This window comes from Lactuca saligna, chromosome 4 (genome assembly GCF_052625555.1).
Source record: "Lactuca saligna cultivar CGN05327 chromosome 4, ASM5262555v1, whole genome shotgun sequence".
Taxonomy (NCBI): domain Eukaryota; kingdom Viridiplantae; phylum Streptophyta; class Magnoliopsida; order Asterales; family Asteraceae; genus Lactuca; species Lactuca saligna.
Window position 1 is genome coordinate 182,891,043 of NC_136420.1, and position 20,489 is coordinate 182,911,531.

Sequence of the window (20,489 nt, forward strand, 5' to 3'; positions counted from 1 at the left end):
TATTTTATGTGTTTTGTTTAGGATCGTTCCATGTGAACGGTATCCTAGTAAAGGTGTTATTTGACTCGGGGACTACCTGATCATTTGTATCTCTTGCACTCAACAAGAGGCTTGCTGAGTCTTCGGGCACGTTGGATTATCCTCTAGAGGTCGAGATTGTTGACGACCGATCTGTCCGGGCATCAGAGGTCTACAAAGACTATGTTTTGAGGATGTATGACGAGCATTACCTCGTGGATTTGGTTCCCATTCCTTTGCGTGGGAACAAATTCATCATACGCATGGATTGTTTGAGCCCTAATAGGGCGGTGATCTACTACGCGCAACAATTGGTACGTGTCAGGAGCCTAAGTGGGGGAGAGCTAGTGATTCAGGTCGAGAGGCGGCAATGTGAACCAACTTTGTATTCCGTAGCAAGGGCTACATGCTACCTCCAGCAGGGTTGCACAACGTATGTCGCCTACGTGATAGATACCCGGGAGGTGGGTAAGGCGATCGTGAGTGAGTTGCCTGGGATATCTCCAAAGAGACAGGTGGAGTTCAGGAATAACCTAGCCCTGGTGCGGCTCTGATAGCCAAGACACCATATCGGTTGGCTCCTCCCGAGATACAAGAGTTGTCTACATAGCTGCAGGAGTTGTTAGACAAGGGATTCATTAGGCCGAGCAGTTCGCCTTGTGGAGCCCCGGTCTTGTTTGTGAAGAAGAAGGACGGGTCGAATCGGATGTGTATAGATTACCGGGATCTAAACAAGGTAATGGTGAAGAACCTTATCCATTCCCAAGGATTGATGATCATTTCGACCAGCTACAGGGGGCATCTTGGTTTTCCAAGATAGATTTGCGTTCAGGCTACCACCAGATTCGAGTCAGAGATGAGGATGTACAAATGATTCCTTTCCGGACTCGCTATGGTCACTACGAGTTCGTGGTGATGCCCTTCGGGATCACCAATGCCCCTGCCACGTTCATGGATCTCATAAATCGTGTATGTAGAATGATTCTAGATCGGTTTGTGATAGTCTTTATTGATGAAATCATGGTTTACTCTAAGACACAAGAGAAACATGAGGAGCACTTGCGGGAGGTGTTGGATACCCTGAGGAGGGAGAGCTTGTATGCCAAGTTCTCCAAGTGTGTGCTTTGGTTGCGCGAGGTGTAGTTTCTGGGGAACCTTGTCAAGCATAACGGTAATTTGGTCGAACCGGCCAAGGTGGAGGCCATGATAAGATGGGAGTTCCTGAAGTCTCCATCCAAGATTCAGAATTTCCTTGGTTTAGAAGGCTATTACCAGAGATTCATACATGATTTCTCCAAGATAGCGGTACCACTGACTCGACTGATGAAGAAGGTCGTTCTATTTCACTGGGGGCCTGAGCAGTAGGCAACATTTGAGACTTTGAGACAGAGATTGTGTGAGGCACTGATCTTAGCCCTGCTAGAGGGCATTGAGGATTTTCTAGTGTATTGTGATGCATCCATTTCGGGCTTGGGCGCAGATTGATGCAGAGGGGGCATTTCATCTCGTACGCCTCAAGGCAGCTAAAGCCTCACGAAGCGAACTACCTGACGCACGATCTGGAGTTAGGGGTCATTGTTTTTGCCCTCAATATTTGGAGATATTATCTCTATGGAGTTTGTTGTACCATTTACACAGACCACAAGAGTTTGAGGTACCTCATGGATCAGCCGAATCTGAACATGAGGCAGTGTCGGTGTCCAATGCACTTAGCCGCAAGGCAGCCTCGATCAGACACATCTGCTTGAGGATGACGGTGGTGACTCCACTTTTGGATCGAATCTGAGAGTCGGAAATTGAGGGTATGAAGGAATAGCATCGGAAGTTGAGGATAACTATGACACTCGTGGGCTGCTAACCCTACATCGGGGGGCATGGGTTCCTTATTGCGGCAATATGGTAGTGAATTTAGCAATCGCGCGTAATTATTGAGTAGTTCCACACATCATCGTTGTCTCATGTTAAGTTCTTTCTAATCAAATATGTGTTGGAGACTTTTGTGGTCAGTGAAGATGGTGCACTTGGTACCATAAAGGTAGTGTCTCTAGATTTTTAGTGTAAGGACTACTGCTCCCAACTCAAGATCATGTGTGGTGTAGTTGACTTCAGTTTCCTTTAGCTATCTCGAGGCATAGGCAATAACATTTCCTCGCTGCATAAGCACACAACCTAGTCCCTGATTGGATGCATCGCAATATACTATGAAGTCTTCAGTTCCTTCCAAAAGGGACAAGATAGGTGTGCTACGCAAGGCTTGCTTCAGTGTTTGGAACGCAGTGTCTTGTTTCTCTCCCCAGTTAAAAGTTACACCCTTATGAGTCAGGGCAGTAAGCAGTTTAGCGATTTTGGAGAAATTCTGTATGAACCTGCGGTAACAGCCAGCAAGTCTTAAAAATTGGCGGATCTCTGTTGGCGTTCTGGGTACTGACCAGTTCTCGAATGCCTTTATTTTGGAGGGTTCCACGTGTATTCCTTCTTCGCTGACCACGTGACCAAGGAAATTTACTTTCCTAATCCAAAATTTGCACTTTGAGAATTTCGCATAAAGGTTTTCCGCCCTTAATGTTTCTAAGACTTGTCTCAGGTTTTGGCTATGTTCTTCCTTACTCAATGAGTAGATGAGTATATCATCTATGAATACTATCACAAATTTGTCTAGGAAGGGACGACATACCCGATTCAATAAATCCATGAATATTGCGGGCGTAATGGTTAGACCTAAGGGCATTACTCCGAACTCGTAGTGACCATAACGAGTTCAAAATGTTGTTTTGGGAACATCACCCTCATGGACTCGTAATTGGTGATACCTTGATCTTAGGTCAATCTTTGAAAAGTAGCTATCACCTTAGAGCTGATCGAAGTGGTCGTCTATTCGCTGAAGAGGGTATTGGTTATTAATTGTAAGCTTGTTTAGTTTGTGGTAATCTATGCACATCCGGAAAGATCCATCCTTCTTTTTCACGAAGAGGATCGGTGCTCCCCAGGGTGAAGAGCTAGGTCTGATGAATCCTTTACTTGGCAGTTTGTTTAATTGGCTGGATAATTCATGCATCTCTACTAGTGCTAGGCGATACGCGGATTTGGCTACAGGGGTAGCTCCAGGAATCAAGTCGATTCGGAACTCGACTTGGCGTTCATGAGGAACTCCTGGAAGATCTTCAGGGAAGATGTTAGGAAAATTACCGACTTCGGGAATGCTCTTGAGGTCTTTTACTTCTTGTTTTTCGTTGACTACATGAGCTAAGAATGTGTGACACTCTTTGTGAATGTATTTTTGGGCTATGATGCAAGAGATAATGCCAAGGTTCGTACTAGGTTTGTCACCATAGATAACGAGGGTTTCGCCACTTGGCATATTGAGGCGAATGGCTTTGCGTAGCATAGAATATCAGCACGGTGAGGACCTAACCAATTCATGTCGATGATGACGTTGAAGTTTTTTATGGAGACCGACATGAGGTCTATTGGGAAAGAATAGTCATTTAGAGTCGACAGTGAATGTTTCGTTTAGTGATTTTGGTTTTTGTTTGAGTAGGTGTTTAAATTTATGGTTGAAGAAACTCCTCTCCGCACCACTATCAAAGAGTATGAATGCATAAGAGTTATCGAGAAGGAACGTACCTGAGACTACTGTGGGATCTGCTACTGCCTCCTCCTGACCCATTTCTAGCACTCTTCCTGTGCTGCCAACATTCCTTGCTTTTGGGCAATTCCTCTTATAGTGCCTTGTTTCATCACATCCATAACAAGCTTGGTTGACTCCTCCGCTAGGGGCCTGATTGGTTGGTTGTGCTGGCGCCTTATAGAAACGGACAACATGCCCTTTTCTGTTGCAGTTCTTGCAATGTATTTCTCCGCAAACTCCCATGTGATGGAAGTTGCATTTGCTACACAGTGGAAGATTTTCAGCATATCGACTGGGAGGTGTTGAAGCAGCAGGAGTAACAGCAGGAACAGTAGCAGTGTGGACTGCTACAGTTTGCTGTTTCTTTGAGGACTCCTATGACGATTGCCCACTTCTTTTGTTCTAGAATTTATTTTTGTTATTGCTTTCCTTGGTTTGTTCGGGGATGTCTGCCATGAAGCCTTGACGAACCCCATGATACACGAGAGTCTGTGCCAGACGCTTGGCACTGTCAAAAGTAAGTGGATTTGCAGCTATTACATTCCCTTGGATCTGAGGGGATAGTCTACAGATATACCTCTCCACTTTCTTACTTTCCGGGGTGACCATCCCGGGACACAGAGTAGCCAAGTCACTAAATCTGGCAGTATATGCAGCAATATCAGAGCCCTTCATCGTCAGCCCCCAAAGCTCTTGCTCTAACTTTTTCACCTTGCTCCTCGGGTAATATTCTGCTAGCGTAAGTTCCTTTAAGTTTTCTAAGCTCATGGAATTGGCTACTAGGAGAGTCAATGACTTGACATGGCTGTTCTACCATGAGAGAGCTCTGTCTATTAAAGTGCATGCTGTAAATTTCACTTTGCTAGCTTCAGGACACCCGTAAATTTCAAACACCGATTCAGTCTTCTCGAACCAACATGTTAAAGAAATGAAACCTCCGGTGCCATTAAAGGAATTGGGTTTAGCATTCATGCAGTCTTTGTAGGAACACTCCCTTAGGTGTCCATGACTATCTCCGTGGTTAGAAGGGTTGGCACCACTACCAGCCCCGCTAGTGCCACTTGCAATGATCTGCATCATGGTGGCTAACACAACGACGATTACTACTGATTGGAAAATAGCAGAGTCATACGGAGGAGGTGGTGCCGGTGGTGGATTCGTCGAAGGGTTGTTTTTCTTCCTGTTGGACTTCTTTGGAGGCATCTTTCTCTATATTGATTAACGAGGAAATGATGATAAGTCCTCTATGTTGGTAATGAGTCAGGTGATATTTGAACAAGATATATCTTATCCTGACTGTTATAGTATTCTATTAAGCGATTTACAGTGGAAGTCTAGTAATATAAGTAAACAATCGCCAACTTCATTTAGAGAAACACTTGTAAAGAATTTGTATAGTGTGGCTCACACTGGGTCCCCCGATAATCACCTAATGTATACAAATTATATATAACCAAGACTAAATAGACCTTCGAATGAGTGACTCTACTCTAAGTCCACAACCAAACAAGGAACAGGAAGTAAAGCTAAATCACAAATTCTAAGTCTATAAAGTCTTAATTATATATAACTCTTACGTATACCCTTAGTAATTATAAACCTGCCGGCAAGGGTTCTTTGTATTCTCATGTTCGATTCTAGTAAGAAAGCCATTATCGACTATTAGTATATCTAACTATCGAGGCCTAAATGCTCTTATTCTAGTGTTGCAGGTTCATAAAATACTCCTATATGATTTTATTCTTTACGTTTGGTTCTAAAGTTTCTCTTGTATATAGAGTTGGTAAGTTTTAGACTTGTTGCAACACCACGATCACTCCCAAACACATGTTGGTCGTATCTAAAATAAATATAGTTGATCAGATTATATTTATCCAAAATTTGATTACATAACTATCTAGGTTTAACTGCAACATCCTACATCTAAATACTTTTGTGTAGTTCTTACTATGATACTGTTTCTGGTATGTATGTATGCTTGTATACTTCTTATAAAATACTTAGATTTTAAAAGTATATTTTTAGTCAGAGCGTTTTAGCCCATTGTGTTTATAGTTGTATATATAGTAAGGTTTGATATACTTAGTTCACTATAAACAATGCTCTGATTAGGGTTTTGACAGATCCTATCATCGACTGATGGGTTCGATATATGCATCGAGCTCCACAACTGCCATCGACGGCTGCTAGGGTTTCGATCTTTGCCTCCACCGTGGCTGAGATATGGAGATCATCAAGCTCTACCATTGGAATCGAATCCGGCATGAAGGTGAAGGGTGGATCGATTGCAAGCTTATGTTTTTCTATCACCCCACCTTTCGCCCCTCTTTCTCTCAATCACAGATTCCTCTTCACAATTCTTCTTTCTTTTTGAGTTACAAGTATGATCATGTGAAGATCAGAGTAACGTAGGTGATGGTAGTTTCTGATGGAGATTGGTGGCTATGAATGATGGTTTTCTTGAAATCGATGGTCATTTGTGTGAGATTAGGGTTGTGGAGAAGGCGCTAAACAAGAAAGAGTTAGTGGTGATTGGTGGTGGTGCCGGAAGAGCCGGCGATGATATGTGGTGGTGGGTCGGGAGAATCTTGTTGCAAGAAATGAAAGGGGGAGGGGTGGGGATATTTGTTTTGTTTTTTTGTTTTCTAATTTAAAACTGATAAATAAATAAATAAAATTAAAAAAAAATATATTAATAACAAAATAGTAATTTCATGTCGATATAAATGCTTAAGTACGGTTTAATTTTTGAAAATAAAACCACAAAACGTGACCTGGATGAGGGACGAAAACTGTGTAATTTACCATTTTGATTATATCCGGCGGGAAATTTCCAAATTCTCACCAGGAAATCTGGGTTTCTTCCAGATCCAGCGAAAGAGAAGAGATAGTGGAGATGGAGGGCAGCGAAAGCGAGGTGATTTTTGATTCCTTAAACCTCAACCCGCAGCTATTCCTCAACGCCGCCCTAAACATCGTCGACGAATTGATCGCGAGCGCCTTCGAGCATCTTCATCAGTCCGTTTCTATCATCATTTCCTGATAGTAACTATTCACTATGCAAAAGACTAACTGTGTTCTTACAGGGAGGCTTCAGCTCAACTCAAGGTCGATGCTTCAGATAGGGCTGAAGATTTAACCAAGGTTTACCACCTGTTTCTGTTTTTCACTTCTCTTTTATTTCAGATGTTGTTCAAATCGCCTCAACTGTTTGTTATCTGCGTTTCTACTTGGTTCAGTTGTTGTACCCTAAATTGTGGATTATTTGGTTAACAGGTTTTATTTTTCCATTCTAAATGTCATTTTAGGGCTTGGATTACATCCGAAAAGCAATTCAATCTTCATTGGACAAGCGATTGACTATGTGGGAGAAGTACTGTTTTCTTCGCTTATTTGTGGTTCCAGAAGGATTTTCACTGCCCAAAGATGTACATCCCTTTACTTCTTCTTCTAATCTATCACTAACTTATGTGGTTTGATTTAACCCAAATATGAACTTCTAAATCTCCAATGTTTGTGTATATACAAACTTCAGGATGAGGCATCTGTTGGTGATATAATGGATGTTGATGTTGTTGGACTTGGTATCCCTGATCTTGACTCCCAGTTGGTGTCCTTGAGAACAAAACTTACTTCGGTAATAAAATTCTGATTCTACTCAATAAATTATTCTTGGTTTATATTGTTCCTTGTTATGTTTGATAAATAATAAGTTTTGTGTTTTGTAAAAAGGCTGAACAGGAGTCTGTTCAATTGAAGAGAGAGATTCAAGCATTGGAAAGACAATCTTCCATTAACAACAATCAAGCAACTGCCATAAGTGAACTAACAAAGCTATCTGACCAAATTTCTGAAAATGTTGCATTCCAAGGTCCTTACTTCTGTATATAACCTGCCATTTTTTCTTGGAAGAATAGTCTTTAAAACTTTGCTTAAACGAACAATGCACTGAAGATTTTGGATGCCATTGTTTGTTGCAGAGCTGCAAAAACTTGCAGCAGAATTACACACAAAAGTGGAGAAGTTAAAGACTGAAAGAGAGGATGAAACTCAAAGTGCTAGGTTCCAGAAATTGCATTTATGGAATGAAGATTTATTAAAGATAATTGGTGGAAATGGTAAAAATATACATTGCAAGTTAACAATCTATATGCTTTTAGTTATTATGTGTATAGTGAAATAGTGTTTTAATATATATAATAATGCAGGCCTTTCCAATGCAAAGCCAGAAGAAGTTGAAGGATTTCTTGCAGGTTTCAACACTCGTTGAACTTCTACAAACCTGTTAAAGCCAAGCAAGAATTCTTCTCTTTGCTTATATGTGTATTAAATGAATCAAATATTAAAAAAAAAAACATCAAGAACTGCATATGAATTTGGTGCTTTTAGAATGACCATGATTCAGTTATAATGTTTCTTCCTCACTCCCCAACACCACCACTATGTCTGTTTCATGTTGTAGTAAACTAGTAAATGATAACATATTATACATTGTATTAATTTCGACTCCTATGATAACCCGAAAATACCCCTAGTGATTACTTTAGGCATAGAGCTAACTTGGTATAACCATTGTTTATAAAGTACTATTATTAAAAATTTCGTACAGAAATAGATAGAACTATAAAATTTTATAAAAAGGAAATCAACCTTTATACTAGGTTGCCCTTTTATTTTAACATCATTCACCTTTTATTTCATAGTACAACACAAAGCAACACACACATGTCTAATTAGAGTAAACACCGATGAAATTAGTAAAACGAGACCCCACATACAGTTTTCCATCTTGTTCTTGAACCAAACTAATTGTCTTGTTGACAAACTCTTTAGCGAATGATATCGTTTGTAGCACAAGCCCATTTGAATCGAACCGCACCCCTTGAGGTGTAATGAGAGGCGACGGTGGCATGAATCCATCTGAAACCGCCGCCCAAAACTCTCCATATCCACTTGCACGCTTTATTTTATTTGGATTAGTAACATTTAGCAAAGGTTCCGCGGTATTTGCTTTGGGCCCCGCAAGCCAGTATTTTGAAATCCGATTGCCAGTAAGCTCAGGAACAAGAACAAATGTTCCATCGCTGCTGACTGCAGGTCCACCACCACCGTTGAGACCACTCAACAAAACCGACACTTGTTTGGTACGTGGGTTGTAACGCATGAACCTCCCTGTTGAATCAGGCCTAAATCCTGGTTGTGTAACATCTCTGCACAATATATGAAATAATTGTAAATTTGTAATATCGTATGTTATAACATGTGTATTGGATGAAGTCAAAGTGGTTACCTGATAGTATAAGTCAAACTAACATCGCTGAAATAAACATTGCCTGTTAACAAGTCAACGTCAACGCCACTAAGAAACTTGAACCCTCCGGCTAGCTGAGTTGCAAGCCCACCGAGGGGGCCCACAACCAGAAGTCCACGATATGCATCGGCTATGTATAGAAGGTTGGTTGCCGGGTGAAAACTAAGAGCCATTGGTCGTCCGCATGTTGGTCCCATGTTAGGATCTGTGGTGCCATCACATCGTCTCTTTGTCCTGAAAACATATTCCAAGAATTAAAAAGAAAAAAAAAAAAAAAAAGCGCATAAGTATATTACCACCTTAGGGGGCATAAATATAATTAATTACACATAAAGTTGGAAAATAACCTTGTTGGAGATGTAAATGCGAAATCCACAAAACCGATTCTAGGTCCTCTCCATCTCATAATCCTACCATCAGTTACGGTGGTAAAGGGTCCAGTAACTGGAAGTCTTGTAAATGCAGCTGATTCAGGACCGGTGACTCCTGAAGGCAATACTAACGTACTAAAATTGGTGAATTGACTAGAAACAAAGTTTCCAAAAATGCAAAGAAATGTAATATAAATCAAAAGTATTTGTGGAGAAGCCATATTTGGATATGTGAAGGGAGCCATGGAAGAGCATTGCATGATGCTTGTCTTTATATAGGAATGTATGTATTATTAGCCGTCGTATTTATTGGGAATGTGCGTAACAACCATGATGTGAGGTTCTTACCCATAAGGCGCCATATTGGGAATAAAAGTCTAAGTTTAGAAAATCACAACAAGTTGTGTTATAAAATTTAGTTATAGTTTAATATTAAAACATAAGTTTATATATAAAAGAAATTGGGCTTAGCTTAGCTCTACCTGGGCCAGGGCCCAAATTATTCATAGCCTAATCCTCAAACGTTGGGTCAAATTGGGCTTGAGTGTGGTCTTTTTTTTTTTTTTTTTTTTTTTTGGGGGGGGGGGGGGGGGGGGGGGGTGGGTAACATTATTTGCATTTACTAAATACCATAAGCTATTAACAACAATACAAATAGGTGCGTTTAGTTCGCTGGAATCTATTGGAATTGGAATCTAATTCCATTACAAACTTTCAAAAAGAATTTGATTCCTAATTGAGTCAAATTTTCCTTCCAATGTGGGAAAATAAATTTTATCCCAAAATTTAAGGAATTAAAATTTCTTTCAAATGAGAATGTTGAATTTTACTATATTACCCATTTTACTTTTAACAGTACATATGAAATCTCTCTATCGTCGCAACCACCACCACCTCCACCTCCTCTACCACCCACCACCACTACACACCACCACCACCACCGGTACCTCCGTTACCACCACCCTCCACCCACTATCACCGTCACCTCCAGTAACATCGACTACTGCCACCGCTACCTACAACCTTATCACCACCTCCTCCACCACCACACATCACCACCGTTACCACTCGCTACACACCACCTCTACCACCACCCACCACCGCCACAACCACCCAACACCACCACTATCACCATCACTCTCCACCTCCACCACCATCACCATTTCTATCACCACATTACCTTCCACCTCCACCGCCACTCACCACCGTGAACATTCCATCACTACCACCACCACTGTCATCACTTCCGCCACCAACACTAACACCTTCGCCACTACCTTCATCACCACCACCATTACTACCACCCTTTCCATCTCCATCACTACACCACCCACCACCTTCGCCGCTACTCATGACTGCCACCATCACCATCACAATAACTACTACCACCACCATCATGACCTCCGTCACTACCCACCATCACCTCTGTCACCATCATCACCTATTTCCACCATCAACATCATTGACACCATCACCATAATTTACTAATTTTATAATTTATATAGTATATTTTACATATAAGTTATAAAACAAAGTAAAAAAAAAGAAAGGAAAAAAGGAAATCTTGTTATTTTATATTATTTCAGTTCCATTTTCTGCCAACCAAACATAATATGGAATTGGATTCAAACTTCATTTCTGCCTACCAAACAAAATATAAAATTAGATTGCAATTCATGACAGATTCCAATTCCTTAACAAATTTCAATTCCATCAAAAACATTCTGTGAACCAAACGCCACCATAGTTTTCGAAAATGAAAATAAAGAACGAATCATATGAAATAAACTCAAACCAAAGGGGATAGGCTAAGACTCCTCAAAACATCGAGTCATGCCACATGACAAACTACTAAGACTGGAAGGAGTGAGAGGGAAGGTTCCCTCACTTTTGGCGGACCATACCCTTCTTTCCCTCACCTAAAAGCCAAGGAGTGGGAGTGAAACTTTTTTTTTTTTATTTTTTTATTTTTATTTTTTTTTTAATTTTTTTAATTTTTATTTATTTATTTTATTTTTAATTTTTTTTTAATTTAAATAAAATTAATTTTTTTGTTATGAATTATGATTTTTAAATTAATACTAAACATAAAACTTAATTAAAAACAAAAAGCATTTCATTAATTTAAATAAAACTTACATTAAACCTAATTATAAAAAAAGTAGAAAAAAAAACACATATAAACTAAAAATCAAACAAACCACTAACGACCTACGGAAAATATTTTTTCAGAATTTTTCCCTCTTCTTCATTACGAGCTCGAGAGACGGTCCCGAGAGATGATCGACGTTTTCCATCAAAAACTTCATGTCTTCCATTTCTTATCTCTCCGCCCGCTCCTTTTTCCTTGTTTCTTCTTTTTCTTTGTCGAAAGCCAAACGTTCGAAGAAATTTAGATTATATCGATCAAACAACGATGTTATCTTCCACATTTCGTCAATGTCCATGCTGAAATCAGATGCATTCGAAGTAGTCCCTTTTCCCTTTCTCTTCGCTTTGTCCCTGCCCATTGGGCGTTCAATTTCTTCTAGCTCGAGTTCGTCGTCCTGATTTAAATTTTGACCGACCCGACCATCGGAGGAGGTTGTGTAACCACTAGAGCTCGTTTTCGTGCGCTTTGATTGTTGGACTCCAAAAATAAAACCCCGCTCGTACTTTTTCCACTTAGGACTTCAGACCAATAATTTCCAACAGTCGTGCCACTTGAATGGTTTTCCGACTTCCTCAAGGTAAAACTGCAACGCTTCGTGAAGTACTTCTTCGTCGCTTTGGCCGCTTTTTCGTTGGTTTTGTAGGTTGTTGTACAACCCGTTAATTTTTGAAACCCCCCTTGCTATTTCTCGAAACATCGAGTTAAGTTGATATTTCGTACGGTAATCGTCACATTTTCCTAGCTCCCCTCGAAATCGTTCTAAAATGCAAAACCAAAAATGTTCTCCTGGTTGTGCGTTTTCCTGAATCGAATCTTCAAAAATATCAACCCAAGCTTTGACCAAAACTAGCTCTTCGTGTGGAACCCATAGTGTCGGCTTTTGTCTTTCCGGTTGTGCGACACCCTCGCGCACTTGTTTTTTTTTCCCTTTACGTCTTTGTAGTGGTGGTGTTGGTTGAGTTTCAGGAACCATGTCTTCTTCTTCCGCGTCATTCGATTCATCGACAAGTTGGTGGTGGTGTTGGGTTTGGGATTGAGTTTCAGTTTGAGTTTGGGGTTGAGATTGATTTGACGATTGTTGATCCGGAAACACAACAAAGTTTGAAAACATTTGCGACGGAACATTTGAAACTTGCATCGGGTAATATTGACCAACATTTTGGTATTGAAATTGTAGTGGTGATTGAATGGGAGCATCGAGTTGGGGGCGGTAAACTCTTTGCTGGGATGAATCGATAGCAAAAATGTTGCGAGGAGGGATGTTTATACTCGAACCATGACTTTTTTTTTCTGTCGATCGGAACTTGAGGTTTGCTTGTCGGGATTCATTTTTTTTTTGTTGATATATAAAGTAGAGAGTATAGAGAATAATTTGATATGTTTAAAAGTTATGTGTATATATTTATAGTAGTTGTAAAAGGATAAAAAAATAAATAAATAAATACAAAGTAGCCGTTACACCCACATAAAAAATAAAATAAAATCATTTTTTTACCGTTAATCAACGGTAATTTTTCAAAAAAAGAAAAAAAAGGCCAATCACAGCAGGAGAGAGAGAGAGAGCGGGAGAGGCTCCCCTCTCCGTTTCCTGCACACACCTTACCCGCACCAACGGTGCGGTGTTCCACCGGGCGGGAAGGCTCCTGCCTCTTTTCCCCGTACCCACTGCGTCCGGCCTAATAAAGACTCCTTTAGAACAGGAAGGGTTAATTTTTGCAGTGTGTTATATGTTAAATGGAATTATTTTAAATCTCAAAGAGTACTGTTGCTATTACATTTCTCGAAACCATTGAACTTATGTTGTAGTTCGCATGTGCAACAATCATTAAATGTTCAAGAACATTGTAGCAATTAACTTACCTGATTAAGAAGACTTGGAACATTGTATCAATCAAAGTTACAGAAAAATTCTAGGATGTAATGTAAAATTAAGATGCAATAGATGAATCTTCTAGATGCAAATTGATTTATTTGTAATGATGATAACAGAGAAATAGATAATTTACCAAAAAAACTTTCGCCAAAACAAGTGTTCAAATTTTCATGGGACGGGAAAAGTAATGGGAAGGAAGTAATAAGAGATTGCAGGGCTTGTTATGATTGCTATGAGAGACTTTTTTTTTTAATAATAGGGTTACATACAAGAAACAACAACATACTTGGATTGAATTTTTTATTATAACATCATTTCACTTCTTCCTATTACAACATTATATTTTTAAAAATCTACCAATTATAGCAATGTCATTCATATACAAAGCAATTTTCATTGTTATAATTGGGTATATTATTTTAAGTATAAATTTGTAATGTTCTAATAAGGTAAAATTGAATGTACAATGCTATAATTGAGTTTTGCTGAGAAGCGTTCATTACAGAAAAAATGAGTGTTTTTTGGAAAAAAAATTTCAAAGAAAAATAAAAAATTTGAAAACTTGTTTAGTTAATAATTTTTTCTTTCAAATTTTTTCCAACAAAATGAAAAATTTTCATTTTCTAAAATTACAAAAAAGTTGGAAAACATTGAAAAACCAATAAATATTGTTTTCCATAGTTTTCCAACTCGAAATATTTTGTAAAATACACATACTCTTCCCCACCCCTTCACCTACGACAACCCAACCACCCCCAACTCACCCCACCCCCACTCTTCAACTCACCCCTAATGCCACCTATACGTCTCTTCCTTGTTGTAGTAAATCATAATATATTATACAGTGCATTACTTTCAACTTCTATGATAACCCTAAAATACCCTTGGTGATTACTTTGGGCAAAGAGCTAACTTGGTATAAACATTATTTATCGAGTAATATTATTATATATTTTCATACAAAATACTTAAATAATTTATAAAAACAAGTGAAAGGGATAATAATCTATAAAAAATGAAATCAACCCTTAATTAGATTGCCCCTTTATTTTTACATCATTCACATTTTATTTCATAATACAACACAAACACATGTACATATGTCTAATTAGAGTAAGACACCAATGAAATTAGTGAAACGAGACCCCACATACAATTTTCCATCCTGTTCTTGAACCAAACCAATCATCTTATTGGCAAACTCTCTAGCAAATGGCACCGTTTGCAACACAACACAATTTGAATTGAACCTCAACCCTTGTAATCACTTGAGACCGTGAAATGTATCCGATTGAAACCGCCACCCAAAACTCGCCAAATCTCCTCGCACGTTTTATTTTATTTAGATTTCCAGCAACACTTAGCAAAACTTATACCGTATTTTCTTTAGGCCCCACAAGCCAATATTTTGAAATCTGCTTCCCATTAAGCTCAGGTACAAGAACAAATGTACCATTACTACTGACGACACAAGTCCACCACCACCAGAGAGACCACTTAGCAAAACCGATACCTGTCTTGTAAGAGGGTTGTAATGCAATAACCTCCCCGTTGAATTAGACATAAATCCTGCTTGTGTAGTATCTCTACAAAATATATGAAAAAATTGTAAATTTGTGATATCGTATGTCATAATGTGTGTATTGTATGAAGTCAAAGTGGTTACCTAATAATATAAGTCAAACTAGCATCACTGAAGTAAACATTGTCCGTTAACATGTTAACATCAACGCCAGTAGCAAACTTGAACCCTCCAGCTAGTTGAGTTGCAAGCCCGCCAAGGGGGCTCACAAGTAGAAGTCAACGATATGCATCAGCTATGTATAAACGGTTGGTTACAGAGTGAAAACTAAGAGCCAATGGCCGACCACATATTGGTCCCATATTAGGATCTGTCGCTCTTTGTCCTCACAATATTTTCCAAGAAATTAAAAAAGTGCATAAATATATTACCACTTTCGGGGCATAAATATAATTAGTTATACATAATACATTGAAAAATAACCTAGTTGGCTATATAAATGTGAAATCCACAAAATCAATTTTGAAACATCCCAAAAATACCACCCAAAAATTTTTGTTTGAGAACTTTACTAAACCATAATATCAATTACCAAAAGATAAAACCATGAATCCTGTATCTCAAATTGTCATAATAAATTTATCAAATCAAAACTAGTGTCAAAATCATATTAGTATATCAAAGTTTATCTCCCAGGCTAAACTATGGTGTGTGCTATGCCATCATCCCGAGCCCTTCCTTTTGCTAGCTGAGGTACCTGAAATCAAAAACTAAAATTGTTAACACGAAGCTTAGTGAGCTCCCCAAAGCTACCACATACCATACAATAACACACAAAGCAACTACTAGGTCTTGCCCACTGCATTAGATCAAAGTCCGGAAATTGCATCGGACCGAAGTCCGGAACTAACCAGGGCCTTGCCCTCTGATATGTGTATTTTTATATATTTTTTTATGCACTTTATCTTAATATTTTGGCCTTATTTATTCTATTTTAGAACTAAAGAGTACTCATAATACTTTGAATTATGTTTTGCAGCTATTTGTTGTCAATAAAGCACAAAAGAAAAGACTGAAGCGGAAACCGGGCTTAGAAGCTAAAAGAAAGAAAAGGGTGCTGAGGTAGCGAGTACGCCCCGCGTACCTTAAGGTTACGCCCCGCGTACCTGCTTGCATCGGATAGACTTAATCGCGTGATTATCCATAGTACGCACCGCGTAATCCATAGTACGCCCAACGTACTTAGGTCGGCCACAAAGATTATAAATGTCGATTTTTAGCTAACCAGGAGGGGGGATTCGACTTCTAACCTAATTTAGTCGACAATTAACTTCTGTTAAGCCGTTTTGAGGGTCTAGAAGGCGGCCGGAAGGCCGTTAAGCTAACGGGAGCAGAGATCTGAAGGATTGGAGAGCGGATACATGTCGGTAATCATATGGATTGCTAACATGACCATGTTTAGCACTTCCTTATGGTACTTTTTGTATTTAGTTTCTGATTTGGGTGTAAAAACCTTTTACTTTGTGTTTATGATTGAATGAATTTTTGATTCTTAGACTAATTGTTATGTTAAATAATTTATTTGTGTTTAATTTATCTTGCCAAGCTTGTTCAAAGATCCTCATGTGTTAATGATGATTATTTGCTGTTAATTGTTAAGTGAATTAAGTTGTATGAAAACCTGCTTGATTTGCTTGTCTCTTATGATTTTTTGATGACCATTGAGATTATAAGACTAGAAATAACGAATGTGAAACTAGGATTAACATAGGAATAAGTAAGTTAATATGTGAGCCTTGTTTGATGACCATCAACAAGAGGTTAATTGAATGTTTAATTTGGTTAACTATATTTACAAGTCTTGCTTGATACGAACTGAACACTAGGAAGCATGTTAGTTTAACCAATTGATCACTGTTTGAATTGACTTGTTTGCTAAAGGATTAGTTATAATGAACGCGAATCTAATCATTTTAGGAATCGGTGAACATGAATAAATGAATTTGTGTATGCAATTGTCTATGTTTTTAAAGTGAAAATTGTCTAAACCAAAGTACATGAAGAGATTTGCTTTCCTGTTAGTTTATCGAGAATGGTTAATTAATTATTAGTTTGAGATTTATTAAATTATTTCTTTTCGTGTGACCTGTAACCTATAATCAAATATATTAAATTAATCCACCGTTCCCTGTGATCGACACCCGACTTACCTAAGCTATACTGTAATCTGACTAGGTACACTGCCTATAAGTGCATAGTTAGTCTAAGTTTGTTAGGTTATAAATATTAAAATTAATGGGTACTTTCGTGCACATCACCCTCTGCATCGGACGGAAGTCCGGAAACCGCATCAGACCGAAGTCCGGAAATCGCATCAGACCGAAGTCTGTAACTAACTAGGGATTGCCCTCTACATCGGACCGAAGTCCGGAAACTGCATCAGACCAAAGTCCGGAACTAACCAGGGCCTTGTCCTCTGCATCGGACCGAAGTCCGGAACTGAATGAACATAACATGGCATAACATAACTACTAGCATAAACACATATAAGGCATATTGCATCGGACCGAAGTTCGGAACATACAACACAAAAACATGCTTGAATCACAAAGACATCAAGCACACTAAACTACTGCATCGAACCAAAGTCCGGAGCTACTGCTAACTAAACAGGCCAGCATTATGGCCATAGACCCGTTCCTACTGGAAGAAAACTCACCTTGTAACGCTGGCTGCTGAGATGCTAAGTCTGAAACTGTTCGACTGCTGCTCCGAAACTCCTCAACTACAAATCCCATAAACACTAAATCAAATACTGATAACTAATCTCAGGGTAAAAAGACTATTTTACCCCTAGTCAAAGTCAACATCTTGGTCAAAGTCATCTTTTAGTTGATCGGACTCGTCGATTTGGGCCGCAAAATCGTCGAGTCCCTAACATTCTTTCTGATCTTCTACGTGCTTTTACTCATCGAGTTTGGCAAAGACTCAACGAGTTCTTCTTCGATACTAACATCGAGTCTAACTTCATCCGAATTGCCGAGTTGTATGAACAACTCGTCAAGTTCTCCTTCATCATATGAACTTGTCCAGTTTATGACTCGCCGAGTTGTATGAACAACTCGTCGAGTCTGTTCTTGAGGCAAGAAGATTACATTGGACTCGCCGAGTCCAAAGGACGACTCATCGGGTCTCATGCATTTCATTACTATACAGTCGATTCTAGTCAATTTCAGTGCATCCAATCCATAGATCTGGGCTGCTAGGATTGGTTTTACACGTAAAGTTTCCAACTTTACATGCATGCACAAGAGAGTGGGGTTAGAACACCAAAATCATCCAACAATAAGCATTTAGGGTTTGGAACAAGGCTATATTTGCATAAAGGTAGCTACATTGAGCTCCTAGAGCTCAATAACATCCATATCTATGGTTTCCATCCTAAGGAGAGTTCACATATCGAGTTGAAATCATATAAAGTTCCAAGAGAAACATAAACAAGCATAAAAGAGGTTTGAATGGGAGAATAGGCAAGGTGATAACTTTATTACCAGAATATGTAGCAAATGGAAGCTAGATTCTGGATCTCCTTTCTCTTCTATTGGCCTTCTTTCCTTCCTTTTCTTATATAACTTTCAAACTAGCACAAAACATTCAAGCTCAACAATGGAGACTCGGGTTATAGAGAAATGCTCCAGAGGTGCTGGAGGCTGGGATGGGAGGCTATAATGACATTTAAATAGGGTACAAACCCTGGGATTTAGGGTTTCTTCCAGACAGGCGGACTCGCCGAGTCCGGAATATGGACTCGTCGCGTCGCCCACTAAAAACGAGTGTAAATCTCACCTCTACTTGATGAGTTGGGCTACTAAATCGTTGAGTACCTCTTAAGAAAGGAAAATACTTTATTTAAATTACATACCACAAATAGGGTGTTACAATTCTCCCCCACTCATCTTAGACTTCGTCCTCGAAGTCTGCTGTTACTGATCCTGAAAATAACTCCGAATAGTGCTCCCTCATCTCCTCCTTAGTCTCCCACATCCACCTTGAACCCTTCCAGTGCTGCTACTGCACCTTCACTAACTGAACCACCTTGTTCCTCAAGGTCTTTGTCTTCCGATCTAGGATCGCAACTTGTCTCTCAATATAATTCAGGCTGCTATCAACCTGAATATCCTCCAACGGTACAACTGCTCACTCATCCACCAAACACTTCCGTAACTGAGACACATGGAAAGTGTTGTCGATTTGGCTAAGCTCTACTGGAAGATCTAACCGATAAGCAACCCGACCCATCCGGGCCAAAACCCTAAAGGGACCAATGAACCTGGGGCCCAACTTGCCCCTCTTCCGGAACCTGATGACACCCTTCCAAGGTGACACTTTCAGGAGGACCATATCGCCCATCTGAAACTCCAAGTCTGAACGCCTCCTGTCGACGTAACTCTTCTGTCAACTCTGTGCAGTCTGTAGTCTGCTACGAACCTACTGGATCAACTATGTGGTCTTGAGCACCACCTCAGTACTCCCGATGACTCTATGACCGACCTCTCCCCAACAAATCGGGGTCCTACACTTCCTCCCGTAGAGCATCTCGAAGGGAGGGTGGTCAATGTTGGCGTGGTAACTGTTGTTATATGAAAATTCCGCTAATGAAAGATATGTATCCCAACTGCCACCAAAGTCTAGGATGCATGTTCGAAGCATGTCCTCGAGAGTCTGAATCGTCCTCTCGCTCTGCCCGTCCGTATGAGGGTGGAAAGCGGTGCTGTAGTCAAGATAAGTCCCCATCTCGTCATGAAACCGCTTCCAAAACCTGGAAGTGAACCAGATGTCTTGATCTGATACTACTGATACATGCACTCCATGCGGTGACACTACCTCGCGCACATAAATATCAGCTAGCTTCTCGGCCGATATGCTCTCATGTATCGGTATGAAATGCGCGCTCTTGGTCAGCCGATCCATTATAACCCAAATCGAATCAACTCCATGTGCGGTCCTGGGAAGCTTAGTGATGAAATCCATAGTGATATCCTCCTATTTCCACACAGGAATTTCTAACGGCTGCATCTTGCGTGGGGTCTCTGATGCTCTACCTTGATGTTCCTGCAGGTCAGGCATCTCTCCACGTACCAAGCTACATCCCGCTTCATGCAGGGCCACCAGTAGTCGGGTCAAAGATCTCTGTACATCTTCGGCACCCCTAGATGGATGGAGAACCGAGACTTGTGGGACTCATCCATCAACACCTGTCGTACTCTGCCCCAATACGGTACCCAGACCTTCCCATGCAGGGTCAACAACCCTCGACTGTCATAGTCAAAGGAAGCTACTCGCCCTACAAGCTACAATCCTCTCACACTTCTGCCTCTCCTTCTTCAGGCCCTCAACCTGTCCCTCTTTAATCTGCTCCAACAATGGAGTAATCACTGTCATCCTCAAACATATATCCCTGATCGGGGCTGCTACCACCTTGCGACTTAGGGTGTCGGCCACTATGTTGGCCTTGCCGGATGATAAAGGATCTCACAGTCATAATCCTTTACTACGTTTAACCATCAGCACTGCCTCATGTTCAGATTCGGCTGATCCATGAGGTACCTCAAAC

The 20,489-nt window shown here is 39.9% G+C and overlaps 1 protein-coding gene and 2 pseudogenes across 1 annotated transcript; 1 reads left to right on the plus strand and 2 right to left on the minus strand.

Moving 5' to 3' along the window:
* Nucleotides 1–6,418: 6,418 nt before the first annotated feature.
* On the plus strand, nucleotides 6,419–8,062 carry LOC145038952 (protein MIS12 homolog). The gene is made up of 7 exons (XM_078987145.1): nucleotides 6,419–6,664; nucleotides 6,733–6,790; nucleotides 6,955–7,074; nucleotides 7,182–7,283; nucleotides 7,379–7,517; nucleotides 7,627–7,764; nucleotides 7,855–8,062. The coding sequence occupies exons 1-7, from the start codon at nucleotides 6,543–6,545 to the stop codon at nucleotides 7,914–7,916; spliced, it is 741 nt and encodes a 246-aa protein (XP_078843271.1). The 5' UTR covers nucleotides 6,419–6,542; the 3' UTR covers nucleotides 7,917–8,062.
* A 264-nt stretch (nucleotides 8,063–8,326) lies between these two features.
* On the minus strand, nucleotides 8,327–9,573 carry LOC145040368 (protein STRICTOSIDINE SYNTHASE-LIKE 11 pseudogene; annotated as a pseudogene).
* A 4,888-nt stretch (nucleotides 9,574–14,461) lies between these two features.
* LOC145040369 (protein STRICTOSIDINE SYNTHASE-LIKE 12 pseudogene) lies at nucleotides 14,462–15,483 on the minus strand (annotated as a pseudogene).
* Between the last annotated feature and the right edge of the window lie 5,006 nt (nucleotides 15,484–20,489).